Here is a 15,805-nt window from a genome sequence, read left to right on the forward strand (position 1 = left end):
TCCGGAGTTTTTTCATCTTACGAGAGTAGTCTCCTCTAACTCTGGTCGGTATTTTTTGATTTTTTTTTGTTCATCTCAACTATAGGTAAAAGATCCATCCTACTCACGCTGATTTTTCATGAAAATAAAATTCTAAACAAAGTTGATGACCGAAGATAGTGAAGACGGTCTGGAGCCTTGGAAAATAAAAAAATTTTTAAACAGTGAGAGGGGAAACTCCAATGTTCAAGCTATGAACGAGAAAGAGTAAAAGAAAAAGAGACCAATCAAGGTTTGACGAACGATAGCGATTGGTCGGTTCTTCTGACACGCAGCGCGGGCACGTGACAGCTACCGCACCGGCTACGAGGATCACGGTGGTTCAGTACGATACCACCTCCCTACGCGTACGCAACACAAACTGCACAACGTCAAGGAAATACTCTTAAATAAAAAAAGCTCAAATATTATAAACAATACATTTTTTGAGTAACTTACTATCAGTATCCAATTTATAATTATATTAATTTATTATTTTTGTTTTAATTTTCAAAATTCATTGTGTTTTTTTTTTTTTTGTTTATTTATTTATTTATTTATTTATATATATTTTTTTCTCTTTTTACAAAAAAGAAGATTTTGTTTTTTAAATTATTTTTTTGTTCAATGCGTTATCGGAGTTTATCAATTATTTCAAATTGATTGTTGGATCTGTGATTTTGTGTTAATCTGAGTGATTTATGTTTAGTTTTTTTTCATCCTTGTTGATTTGTTTGGTTTTTTTAAATTTATTTATGTTTAGTTTTTTAAATTTATTGACTGGTGATTTTTCAAAACAAACGAGGTGGTTTAAATTTGGCGTTAACTAGTTGTGCTTGGAAATAAAAATATAAATAATAATAGATTTAAAGAAAGAAAAAAAAAAAAACAACAACTACAAATATATACTGTAAAGTGATTAACATCGATGTGTTCCTCAATGGGACAGGGCCCGTGCCAGACGGTTGTTGTAGAAACGTGCCGGGTCCTCAGTGTTCCCCGTGGGTAATTGCACCCGGTAAGGTCGTAAAGAAGCGGAAGACAGTTTTATAGCTGTTTCTTTCGACACTGTAATACCCACGTGGCGCTTGTAAAAAACAAATTATTTTTTTTCAACTATTTACCGGTTTTGTCCTCTTCATTAGTCAAATTTTGAATTATAAATTGTACTATAATTTTTATTTGTTATTACCTTATTTACAAATTACACGACACATCTATTGATGTATATTTATAACAAAAAGTACTGATGAAAAGATAATTTCAAAAAAGAGCATAGAGTGTACAAAAAATTAAAAATGACACAATTTAATAAATGAGCAATAAATTATTATTTGCTTAAGATGATCGTAAGTGTATAAATAAAATACTTATGATCATATAAATCTTAAACAAAGATTAAATAGTTGAATTAAAAATTTAAAAAAAAACGAAAGAAAAAAAAAATGAGTTCATATCAATTTGTGAATTCATTGGCATCATGTTATGCTGGCCAACAGGCCCAACAACAACAACAACAAACTCGACCAAATCCAACCTCTCCAAGTGAGCCATTACAGGCACCATCACCAGCTGGAGGTGATTACTACAATCCAAATCCAGCAAATACTGGATATCCAACACCATGTTATTCACCACAACAACACTATCCTCAACATCCATTTGCAACACCAGCAACTGGAATGCAACATCCACCACCAACAGGAATGATAGACTATACACAACTTCAACCAGGTCCAAGAATAAATACAACATCAACAACACAACACAATTTACATGCTCAACAACATCATCAACAACATCATCCACAATCATTAATACATCCAGATCAAACAGCTCCATTATTACAAGCTGGAACAACAGTATCTGTACCATCAACATCAAGTTGTAAGTACTCAGATTCAACGTCTTCCACTAGTGTATCATCACCACAAGATTTAACAACATCAACATCAAGAAATAGTCCAACACCACAAGCTAGTACTAGCAAAGCAAATTTAAATTTAACATCACCATCTGGTATATCATCAAGACCATCAATTTCAGCATCAGGATCATCACCACCAAGTGGTAGTTCAAGGGTTATTGGTGAAAGCAGTACAACATTAACAACAGTATCATCAGCATCATCACCAGCATCATCTACTTCAAGTACTTCTAGTACTGGAAATAATTCATCAAATAAAGGAAATGCAAGTGGTGGTAATCCACCACAAATATATCCTTGGATGAAAAGGGTTCATATTGGTCAAAGTAAGTTTAATTATTAATATTATTACTTTTTTATTTATGCGTTTATCATTATCAGCAAAAAATGATTTAACACATATTATAAATATAAATCAAAAATGTTAGGAAATTAAATCAAGGGCCAAAGATTTTAAAAAACAATTTATATGGTAATTGTTGTTGTTGTTGTTTTTTTTTTTTTATTCATTTTAATTTCAGTCACTGAATCATAAGTTATGAGGATAATTTTAGCTTTTTTTTTTTATGTATATTTATATTGCATTTAAGTAATTATTGAACTAATTATTTAAGTCCATTTTAAATTTCTCAAAACGGTATTATGCAACATCTTGATCGTGGTTAAATTTCTTTCTACTTAAATTACACCAAAGATTTGCCTTTCAAAATGGGACCACCAGCAGTTACATTAAAATTTTTGAATTCTTATTTAGAAATTTAAATTCTCAAAGGACATGTGTGCAAAAGTATGCATTTCTTTTGAAAAAAAAAAAAAAAATGTAAAATTTATTTCTTTGAGTATTGGGCCATGTGTTAAATCTGCCTAGAAATTTCGAAAAAAAAAATACTCTGTGGTAGTAAACTAGTCCAATTTAAATTGTCATTTGGACGAACATAAAATTGATATTAATATCAAGTAAAAATTATAACAACAATGTAGTAATTTTAATTGTGTTTTAAAAAAATTATTTCAATAAAAAATAAACAATTGTTTTGGATAAAAAATTATTAAACTTTTGATATTTTGATAATTACAAAATGTCGGATAAGCTAAATTTCATATCATTAGATTTTTGCAAAAGTAGAAACTTCAAACTGCAAACAAATAAAAAGAAATAAAATATATTTTTGATAATTTATTGTGGCTCGTTAAATTTATTAAGAGTCGAGACGTTACGCCGTCGGATAAATAAAAATGAATTAAAATTGTTCATTTAAAAACACTATGGAACGATAAATTTTTTAGATACTAAAAAAAGTTTAAATAAAAAATTCAAATATATAAGAATTTCTATTATCTAATTTTCCAGTTAGAAATAATAATTTCCTTTTTTTTTTTTAAGTTAATATTTTAAAAACAATATAAAAAAAAGCCATAAATTTTTTTTTTTGCATTTTAATATATTCCAATATTCTTCTCTGTTTATTTTATATAAATATAAATTAAATAATATTTATAAATAGTTTATTAGCTAATAATAACCATAAAAAAAATTAACAATATATTAAAAAAAAAATTTATTATCTTTTTATTATTTAAATTAATATTAAAATAAATGAATAAAATTACAAATGAATAAGTTATTTTTAAATAAATTATTCTCTCAATAAATTTGATTGAGAATTGATGATATTTCAATACATCGACACCTCATAAAATCATATGTGTTTATATATATTATTAAAATTGTTGTTTGAGTGGAAATATATAATTAGAGGTTGACTCATCAAGAGCTTCTGTAAATATTTAAAAATCAATAGGCAAAACAAGATGGATTTCAGCTCAAAGGTTAGCTAATTTCTGATCTACCTGCAATGCATTTTCTTGAAGAATGTAATTGCACATAGAAAAACAATTTTTAAAGAAGAGATTTATGTGTTTATGCATGTATTTACGAGTTTTTTTGTTCAAGTAATTTGTACATATGCGCGTTGGTAGCATCTCCGCTGTGATTTACTGCGTCGGCTCAATGAAATTCCGATTATAATTATAATTCTAACGATTAATTTCATTAGAATATTTTTTTACTTACACAAATTGGTTATAAAAAATCACAGCGATTTTAATAACTATAATAATTATTCTTCTCTTATATATTTATCAAATTGAAAATTTAATATAAAGAAAAAATAATTTTAATTTTAGACAACGAAAAAATTAAAGTAAATAAATAACAAATAGGAATAGAATTTCAAAAAAAAATAAATAAATAAAAAGAAAGATTATTTTTTAAATGTTAAAAATATATATTTATTTATTATTAAAATAAAATTATTTTTAATTATTTAAAAAATATTATACAGTTGGTATTTTATGTATAATAAATTTTCACATATAAATATAGTAAATTATTATTTTATATAGTTAAATTCATTATAGGTGGTCTGATATTTTTAAAAAAATTAAAATAAAAATCATTTACTATATTTATTGTTGAATTTATCATGCCACATAGTAAATCTAAATGCTCCCCTTGCTGTCCATGATAACTATAAACATAATAAATTTAACGACAAGCATAGTTTTAAAATACTATAAATTTTTATCTTTTTTTTTTTTTTCCAAGTAGTTTTAACAGTAGGTAGTCTATTGCGAAAAAAAAAAAAAGAAAAAAAATACTCAAACGCAATAATTTCCAACGTGTTTTAAAAATTACAAGAATTATTTTCTAAATGCTCCAATTTGTTCCTGTTCAAGCCTTTTCTTTGGTAAAATTATTCAACCTATTGATATTTTGCGGAAGTTACTAATAGTTTTTTGCAACACAAAATAAAGCATGAAGGACATCTTATACCCTCGTTATCCTTTATTTACATCAAAAGCCAAAACCCTTTCTAGTCTATCAGTATGTTTCTTTTGAAGGTTATTCTTTTAAATTTTACCGAAAAAAAGGGCTTTTGAAAAATTAACAAATCTTGCACAATACCATTTTGACGAATGCAGGTTTTTATATAATTTTCTTTGAATATATTTTCAAACAATAGAAAACCATCAACAATGTTCATTCGATTTGAAGGTCAAAATCATGCCGAAATAAAATACGTCAGAGATGGCGGCTTCGTACCAAACGTTTTTACTTGAAAAAAAAAAAAAATAAATAAATAAAAAAGGTGATGAGACACACAGGAAAACGAAGATTTGAAAAATTTAGGTTGATGAAAAGGGTCTAAAGAGTGACATTTGATAAATCGGAAGATTTTAGCTGGTTGAGAAGCAAAATAAAATGAAAAAAAAAAAAAAACAAAATACTGAGTACATCTGTCAGATTTCGTGAATATGTATCAGTGACACTAGGATACTTTTATTCTTTTTTTTTTTATTTATATTTGTATACTTTTATCTTTTTCTATTTTTTTTTTGTCAATTGGTCTATTTTTCATTTTGATTTTTCTGTATCAACTTTTTATTCTCGTACAGTGTATGAGAAGATCAACTTTTAAATTTAAAAAAAAAAACAAATACTGTGAGCATGATGAAAAAAATAAAACATTGACTTGTGAGAGAACTAATTCATAATTGAAATAAGAATCTGGGACGGGGTCTTTTTCGATAAAGAACAAGATGAATCTAATTATAGTTTTGGCCCGGGCAAAAAGAGGAACGACAGTCAGGTTTGTCAGATATGTAAAGCACCACAAAATGTACTCAATTTTAAATGCAATCATAATTTGTTTTTTTTTTTTTCTTTAAATTTAATGTTTTAATCAAAAATAATGTGGTAATTTAATGTGGTATTTTTTAAAAGAAACCAACAACAAAAATGTATTATATTTTTAAATAATATGTGTGTTAATTTATACAGTCTTGATAAGTTAAAATTATTTTTGGATTTCATTACGAAATTATCAATAATATAATTTTATATCAAAGTCAATGACCAGTGGGTCGGACACTTGATGATTAGCTGATTATAAATGACCCTAATGTCTTATACGCATGACAACATACGTGAAAATTATTTTATTCAAAAATAGCTGTCTTATAAAATTCTGATAATTATTACAAAAAATTAATAACATATTGTCGTGTAAATAAATTAATGTTTACACGTAATATATAAATTATATAAAAAAAAAAAACTAGAAACAGATTAGCTGTATAATAAATCATAATTCCAAGTTAGAATTTTATCTTGTAATATTTTTTTTTTTATCTCATTATAAATCAGAAGCATTTGATAAAATATTTTTCAATGAAAAAATTCATAATAATAATATTTACAATTTATATAAAAATTGTAAATTAATATTTGCATTTTGATAAAAAATTTATTATTAATTTACTTGTTAAAATTTATATTGATACATATAAATAATATATATTATTATTTAAAATGTATGTAATTTTGTATTATATAATACATCAGCTGTACATTGGTGATAATGTGTGGGATTAAATATACAAAATGGCTTGTTGAAAATGTTGTGATTGTGATTACGAATTTAACCAATCGTGATAGGACATGTGTTCATGCGGGGTTTGAATTCCTAGAGGGTTCAAAAAATAAGAAAAAAAAAATAAAATAAAAAAGCAAGTATAAAGACGCCTGTTGCAGAACATAGCATTGAAGAACCTCTAACTTTTACAGCATGCCATACAATCCAATATGGGGATCTTTGATTCTTGTGTGTTAAAAGACCGCATGTCATTCCAAATTGGGAATAGAGGACCCTCCAAGTTGGATAGTCTTTTGCAAAGCTCAATGTCGAAAATTTACGAGCTCACGTGGTTTAATAGTTTATATATCATAATAAATATCAAAAAAAAAAATAATAATAACGATGGAATTTTAAAATAAGTGTGTATATAAAATATACTATATCACTTTTCTTCGCGGATTTTTTTTTGCTCTCTTTATGATCCATTTTGATCTATATCAATATTTTTTTTTTTTCTTTCATGAGGCAATACATGATCAAAACATAATAATTATCTGTCTTTTTTTCTTCCCCTTAGTTTACTTTCGTTTGATATGACTTCATTGAGTACATATATCTCAAACCCATAGCATATTCTAAATCTTTTTGTTGCTTTTGTTCGTAACCGAATCCCATGATATTTTATGGTGTGCTATTTGAGGTTGTTTTTTATTTTTTTTATAATGCTCTTGTTAAGCTGTCACATAAATTTCTCTACTCAATGTTGCTTTTGTTAAAAATAATGACTCTATTATGACAATGACAGAAAAATATAATATACTTTTTCATATTCATATAGATATTTTTACAAAAATTTAAAGCCGCAAACATTTATATAAGCTTGAGTTCTTCATTAACTGATTTTTCGAATTTAAATTTTGTATTTTTTTGAGTAAGATATTTTTTGAAAAATATATAATAGGATATAAATTTCTCTATTGATATTTTTTTGTAAATTTAAATCGATGATTAAAACGTGACTGAATTGGTTGTATTTTTTTTTTGGTCGATCAATTCAGTATCGTAGCAAGGTTTAGCGATAAAATAGAAAGGAAAAAATTTGTGTTAACTTAAACAGATGCACGAACCAAGACTAGAAAATTACACACATGTTATACAGTCAAGAGAAAATTTTCCCAACATGGCTTTGGACCCCAAATGGATTTGAACTGGGATGACTCAACTTGGTAAATAGTTTTGGAATCCAATCGAAAATTTATTGGGCAAGCATTTAAATTCGTGGAAAAAATAAATCAGCAATATTTTATCAAAAAATTGTTTGGATAATTTTAAACACCAACAGTTAAATTATAATAAAAAAATAAAATTTACCAGATCAAGAAATATTCACAAAAATTATTATTTAATATAAAAAATAAAATTGATGCTAGGCCATGATTGTTTTTAATTGGGGCTCAATGTTGAAATAAAAAATATTCAATTTGAATCAAGTTTAAAAAAAAAAAACTTTAATCTTGAATATACCAATAATTTTATTCTCATATATTTAAAAAATAAAATATTATCTCAAAGTATTTAGTAAGTTATTTTTATTATATAAAGATTGAATGAGAGTACAAAAGTGTTGGGTGTGTTGGGGGCGTTCCTAGATTGAAACATACTTTTAAATGAACATACGATACCCCTGTTCAGTTGGGTTATAAATAAAATAGTCTTAGTGATCACACACAAGGCTTTATAACATCTTCAAGAAGTGAGAAAGATACATCAGCCAAGATGGGATTTACAAGAGAAGGTACACATATTTTAACGTATTTGTAAAGGATTTTGTAAAACATATTTAACTAGAAAGCATAATATGGAAAATTGAAATTGACACATTCATATATATTAATAATAAAAACATATTATATTTTTTTTAAATTGAATAATTCTCATCATTAAATATTGTCAAATTGAAATATTGAATTTATTTTAGCACACCTTTTATGATTTCAATTTTAAATATCAATTAATTCATTTTTTTTTAACTTTAAAATCTATTCTACTTGCACAATAATTAATTGCTTAAGTTAAATTCAAGTTAGCCATTATTAACGATATAAATTTACACTTAGTAATTGATATTTGATATGAAGAAAAAAATAATAAATAATAATTGCTATATTGTACGCAAATAAATAAAGAAACGATAAAATATTACAAGGAAAAAAAAAAAATTGCAAATAAAAACAGGGGTGATGGTTTTTTTGTGCTTGACCTTTAAACACAAATTGTTGATGCCGTCGGAGCCAGGTTGTGACATGCTCTCGGATGCATATAAGTATCAGACTTCACCAGTCGACTATGTGGTTTTATTTCTCTTTGGAAAATACAGTCATTAATATCCCAGTAACAAAACGTCATTGGATCAGTGTTCGTCTCACGAATCTGAATGAATAAACAATTATATATTTGTATCTATATATGGGGCAAAACAGCTCAACTTGACCATATCAAAAAAATTCTTTTACATCTTCAAATTTTATTCGTAAATTTTTTATTTTATATTTTTTGGTAAATCAAAAAATACATTATTTATTTTCAAAATCATGGAAATTACCATGCTCGCACAGTAATTTACTAAAATCCAATGAAAATTACCAAAAAAAAAGTCCAATAAAAATTACTGTGCAGCATAATCATTTTTTTTTTTTTGAATACGTTACATGGACTACAATTACTATGCAAGCATACTAATTTTTATTGGAATTTTTTCATCTTGTATATTAAAAAATCAATGTAAAAAGATTTTAAATTTAATACTCAAATAAACCGGCTAAATGAATTATAAAATCATGAGTTTATTTATTTTTTTTAAATAATATTTTGTCCATTACTTAATAAGTTTATTAATTTATAAACGTAAAAATAATAATTTTACTAAATTGCATAAAAATTAAAAACCTTGATTCAACTATTTTAATTCAAAAAAATAAAAATTATTTATAAAATTTAATTGATAAATGATAATCAATGTGAATTATAAATTCAGATAAAAAAAAAAAAAATATGTTATATTTGCTTGATGGTATTTTTGTTGTTGTTTTTTTTGTTTCATTTAATGTTGTGATGCAAAAAAAAATAAATAAAGTGCATTGGGAGATTGTTGGTTACGTTTGAGACTTGAATGACTGAGAATGTCGATCAGACTGTGAATGACACTTGATGGATGGCAACACGGGTAGGTCTCTATTCTGACTCGACTTTATTTCCAGGGACGATTTATTCTACTCTTTATAATATACACACATAAAACCGTAAAAACATTTCTTTAATTCTTAAAAAAAAAATACAAAGAAAAAAAAAAAAAATGAATAGTCTAAAGATATATAGATAAACATTATAATCTCTACTACGTAATCTTTAAATGCTGCAGCTGTTGAAAGTTTTCGAATTGCAAATAAGTGACATTACAGCGACACATACGGATAACATGTGATTCATTATTTCCATGATTTTATGTATTAAATATGTATATTTTCTTTTCATGAAAATTCAAAGAGAAAAACATCACACACAAAAAAACCAGTGGCATGAGGTAAAATTAAATTTGTACATGTGATCTAGTCATTCCTTCCGTAATCGGTTGGCCATAAATATATATCAACTTTTCAATCTGAGGAAAAAAAAATTTGGGACTGGCCAAGAGCCAGAATAATACGTACATGTCGTCTGTGCACGTATCAATGCTTTGTTCTGTGTCAATTGTAAATATTTTAAATATTTCTATTACGTCATTTACTCATTTATGAATGCTATTATATGAATATCAGTTTTATTATTCGTTTCGTTGATGTTTACAATTGTCTTTTTCATTAATTAAATCACTATGTTACAGTCAATTTAATTATTTTTTTTTATTTGTTAATTTACATTTGACATTAATTTGTCAAGGTAAAATCTAGGAAAAAATAGTAAATATAATTTTTTCAATAACTATAGTGTTTTTTATTTTTATTATTTCTTTTTTTTTTGAATCAGACTTGGAATTTTGAGCAAGAATATATAAGGAAAGTCTAAAAATTTTCTCTACTATTTAAATTAAAATATCAATGGATTAAAAATTTATTTTTAAATTACATAAACATAGTTTAATCTCAAGTCAAATTTTCTCAAGACAAAACACAATCTATTGTTGTCTTGAAAATAATTTTATCAAGATTTTAATAGTTTGGACTATGCCTAAAATTCTAAAAACTAATATACAGATTATAGATAGATAGATAGAAAAAAAAATATATATTTTTTTTATTTTTGAGAAAAAAAAGCAAGACATTTATCGCTGAGAACAGACAAGTTGATGAGTGGAATGAAATGAGATGAAAAAAAAATAAAAAAATATATATATAGAGAGATAGAGAGGGAGGTAAAAAAAATTAAAAAAAAAAAAAAGGAAGAAAAGTAATAGGAAGGAACATGGTGCATGTAAGCCTGGTGCCGTGTCGTCGTGTCAGCCATCTCGATGTCACGTTTACGTCGTGTCTAGCGTTTTCGTGCTGGGCCTCGCTCTTAATAGAATGCAGAGTAGAAAAAAGAGATAAAGATGAATATAACAAAGAAACAAAGAAAGGAAATAAACGCCAAAAATATAAATAAAAACAAATACAAAGTCTACTCTGTTTCTGTCACTTAAATGCATAATGCATATATTTTGTCGAAAAAAATTTAAATATTTCATTATTCAACAATTTATATTTACAGGTATTTGAAAATATTAATTTTTTTTCTTAATTGAAAATCATCAGAGTAATTAAATTAAAAAAAAAAAAAACAACAACAATTCAAATCAACTCAATTCTCATTAATTCCAACTCAAAATTTTCCTCTTCAATTTTCACTGGATTGATGAATTCTTTTTCAATTTTTCAGCCAATTAATATTTAAATAACAATTATTATTAATTATTATTATCATTATTACAAGACAAAAATTATTTTGGTATTACTAGTAGAAGAAAAAAATAAATATTTATTAAATAATAATAAAAAAATAGTATTAAATTTTGAAAAACAAACACTGTGCTTTTTATTAATAGAAATTTTTATAAAAAAAAAAAAACTTGAATTTACAACATGATGTGCTACATGAATAGGAAAGCGATAACATGATCATTACGCTTGGCTTTCACCTACAAAATTTGAAGAAAGAAAAAAAAAAAAAAAATTGTAACTCATTAGTAATCTTTTGAGCATAAACTTAGTCCAAAGGATTCCTCTAACTAGAAAGCTCAATTTTATATTCGTCGGTTTGTTCATACGAATATATGAGGAAAATGTGTATACATTTGAGTGGCAATCGTTCACGCTGCTTTGAGCACCCAGTGTTGTCATATTTATAGCATTTTCGCTGTTGCTCTAAATGAGCTGACACTTTAATATATACGATCATTTGGTGGGTGAAAGTGCACTTGCTTATAGTGCTTTCTACTTGATTCAATATGTCATTTGCTTTAATTTTTTTTTCATTCAATTGTCAATAACAAATACAATTAATGAAAATTAATTGATATCTCAATAAAAAATTAATCATATTTGACAAGAATGATAAATGTAATTTAAAAATTTCTATTTTAATTTTTAAATTTTATTCTATGAAATTTATAATTTTTTTAAATGTTTTTTCTTGTAAAATTAAATTACTTATTTATTTATTTTGTGATTTTTCAGGTACTGTCAATGCAAATGGTGAAACAAAACGTCAAAGAACATCATATACAAGATATCAAACATTAGAATTGGAAAAAGAATTTCATTTTAATCGTTATTTAACGCGACGAAGAAGAATTGAAATAGCACATGCACTTTGTTTAACAGAACGTCAAATAAAAATATGGTTTCAAAATCGACGTATGAAATGGAAGAAAGAACATAAAATGGCGAGTATGAATATTGTACCATATCATATGTCACCTTATGGACATCCATATCAATTTGCACCACATCCAGGACAGTTTGCACATTTGGCTACATAGGACGAGTTCTCGCCCGCCGAGCTTGGGGCGCATTCTGTCCGGTTTCCGGGTATGTACGGTGAGCAGAATTTTTAAGGCTTTAATAATCATCAAAAAAAACATCAAGTAACATCTTTACATTCTAATCAATGGATTACAAGAAACTTATCTCTATGTTTGTTAATTTTATTTAAAAAATTACAAACATATTGCTGTTTCATTTTGTACTGAGCACAGAATCAATTCAATCGAAACAAAAAACAAATTTAATTTTTAAAAAATATGGCAGCTTTAATATTATTGTTGGAAAAAATTCTGATAAATAATTTTCATGATGTTTTGAAAATTGAAACTGTGCTCATTTCTAGTCAAACTGACATTAGCAATTGAATGAAAATTAAAAAGCCTTATAAAAAAATAAATTCATCAACAATATTATTTGTTAAATGAAAAAAAAATTCTGCTCAATAATATGCATTTTTAAATGCGTACAAATACTTGGAACTGTACTGTGCTCCAAAGAGACTTCTTAAAACAACAAATGCAATGAAATTAAATTATGTATACATAAATAAATTTTTTAAAATACATAATATTATTGCCAAGAGTCTCTCTTAGTGGGCGAGATTTAGCGAATCTCATTAGATTTAAGAAAACTAATTATAATAGATATTTTTTTTTTTTTTTCGTTTTAAAAAAGAAGAGAAAAAAATTTAATATGAATACATTTAATGACAGTACTTATTTTTCTTCTTCTTGTAATTCTGTAGAAATATTATTATTATTTTATTTTGAAAGTAGAAATAATTTTTTATTTCAAATATTAAATGTTTTTAATAAATTTTAAAAAAATTTAAATACTGCTTTTCATTGCTCAAAGTATTCTCGGCCAAAATAAGAATTTTAAACTGATTAATCTCATTTATTAATTATTGTAAATTTATAAATGTATATAAATATATATAAATATAAATGTGTGTTATATATATTTAGTCTGTGCATAGTGCTGGTTCGATTATTTTATAATTTTATAATTTTCATTAATTTTTCTTTGCTTATTGATTTAAGCAAAAGAAAAAATTTGTTTTTTTTTTTTTTTTTATCACAATGTAAATGATTTTTTAAAAGCTCTGAGGTTTAACCTTGGTATATAAAATATTGGCCGATAATGCTGTTGAGTTAATTGGCTGAATAATTTGTAAACGCAAAACTATATATGCAAAAAAAAAAAGTGCGCAAATTAGACTGTTATGTTAATGCGTATTAGCGCATATTTTGATGTAATTTGTGATACAAAAAAATCGACGTATACTTAAGATTATAAAGAAAAAAAAAATGAATAAATTAATAACATTAAAAATTAAATAATATATAAGTATACATTTAAATAAAAAAGAAAAACAGAATATTAAAAGAAAATTTAGAACGTCGTTTTGAGTTAAGTTACAAGTTTATAAAACTTTATATCGTGAGACAAAAACTGTGCGTTATACGAGAAAACAAATTCGGAAACATACAGGGATCATAATGTATATGATATAAAAAAAAATTCAAGGAAATTTAAAATTAAAAAAAAACATTTGTAAATAATTATATTGAATATATATCAACAAAAAATAAAAATAAAAATAGATGAGTTATAATTGTGAAGGAAAAAAATTGAGAAGAGTTCGACTTTTCAATGTGGCCTCATGAAAAAATAAAAAATAATTATAATTAAATAAAATGTTAATTAAATTCGTGTTTTTTTTTTTTAAATTTAATTTTCTTCTTTTGTAAAAAAAATTTTTTCAACTTACTTTTATCACTAGAGTGTAATAATTTTTTTTTTTTTTCAAAATTATTGTGGTTATTATAACTTATAAATAATATTTAAAAAATTTATGAATATATAAAAGTCTTAGTGTCATTTGGATATATTGCGAGTGAATCTGTTGATGATTGATTTTTCTCACGAAAAAGTTTAATAAAATAAATATATATAATTTATATATAAATTAATTTAAATTATAAAACTTTTTATTGTGAGTTCCAGTGTTGATATTGGAATTTTATTTGTTTCGTTATAATTTTTATTTTTTTGATATTTTTTTTTTGTTGTTTTGAAATGATGTGTGTGTTATAAATTGCACGCTTTGTCGTACTGTCTTTATATCACTGAAAGGTGATAATATTAATTTTTTTTTTTTGTCTTGGACAACAGGTCAAATATAGTTGTCTGCATTGTTCAAAGAAACAAGTTTGTTTTTTTATTTTTTTTTCTTGTTTTTCCAATTTGATTATTAACATAAAAAATGTATAATAAATTAAAGAAAAAAAAAGTTTAAACTAAATTATACACTAATATATTTGAAGAGAATAAATTACAAATTTTAAAAAATAAAACAAACAAGTTTCTCAAGTAGTTTGTGATGTAATTGAGGTGGTACTTTAGGTACTTTGTTATAATAATTTTGTCAATATCATTGTTACCTCTCGAATTGTAAAATGTATTTAGAATTTTTCCCAGTCTAATTATCAATTAAAAATATTCAAAATTGAATCAACATTTGAAGTTAGAAATTACTATTAAATGTCACAAGTCTAAAAGATTAAAAATACAAAGAAATTATTAGATCAAATTAATTTAAAGAGATAATTAAGATGCAATAATAATTTTTCTAATATTGTATATTAATTAGCCATTGAAAAATTGTCTGTAGGTAACATAGACATCTTGATTACAAATCTAATGGATTTTTTTTTCTAAAATTACTTATAAAGTACCTTGGTTACTACCTTGATACAACTGAATGAAGAAAAAAAAAATTAAAACTCTTTTAAAATTGAATTGACAATAGAATCTATATACAATTTTTTTTTTTTTCTTTTTGTTAATTTTTATTGATGTTGATAAGAATGCTCGCAGTTGACGAGCCTAAATTAAAAAGAAAAAAAATTTTCATTCAAATCGACACTACTGAACTTAATTTGTAATATCACATAAATAAAGAAAATTCATTTCAAAACAATATGAAAAATTTTTAATTAATTAATTTGGCAATCCTATGATTTAGTAATGATATCAAATCATCAAAATTATTCTCAGCATGAAGCAGTCTCTGCTCAAAGATTTATCATCTTTATTCTTTAGCATTTTTCTAAATTATATTTTATTTTTCTGTTTATTGTATTGTTGATAATTTAAATATTTAGTTAATTTATAACAAAAATTGTTTTTTTTTTCAATAGAAAATTCGAAAATAATTTAATAAGATAAAAAGTCATTAATTAAATTTTTTTCTTTTCAAGAAATCTATTAAAACATGTTAACTTGTGACGAAAAAAAAAAAAAAAAAAACAAACTTTTTTCTCTGATAATGTTTTTAATTGATTTTAATTATAGATAATAAAATTGTTTTATTTTAAAATTAAATTTTAAAAATGTGTGATGTGGTCAGAGTTAAA

At 24.6% G+C, this 15,805-nt stretch overlaps 1 protein-coding gene across 1 annotated transcript; it reads left to right on the top strand.

The window, feature by feature from the left end:
- Window positions 1-357: 357 nt before the first annotated feature.
- Window positions 358-15,457, top strand: LOC122855431 (homeotic protein Sex combs reduced). The gene is made up of 2 exons (XM_044156776.1): window positions 358-2,271; window positions 12,075-15,457. Exons 1-2 carry the CDS (start codon window positions 1,464-1,466, stop codon window positions 12,377-12,379), a joined length of 1,113 nt encoding a protein of 370 aa, XP_044012711.1. The 5' UTR covers window positions 358-1,463; the 3' UTR covers window positions 12,380-15,457.
- Window positions 15,458-15,805: the final 348 nt, after the last annotated feature.

Source organism: Aphidius gifuensis, linkage group LG4 (genome assembly GCF_014905175.1).
Source record: "Aphidius gifuensis isolate YNYX2018 linkage group LG4, ASM1490517v1, whole genome shotgun sequence".
Lineage (NCBI taxonomy): Eukaryota > Metazoa > Arthropoda > Insecta > Hymenoptera > Braconidae > Aphidius > Aphidius gifuensis.

Bases quoted from the DNA above. Each gene is read 5' to 3' on its own strand.
- LOC122855431 (XM_044156776.1), top strand. From the start codon at position 1,464: ATGAGTTCATATCAATTTGTGAATTCATTGGCATCATGTTATGCTGGC. The intron at 2,272-12,074 runs GTAAGTTTAATT...GTGATTTTTCAG, and splicing joins AAGGGTTCATATTGGTCAAA to GTACTGTCAATGCAAATGGT.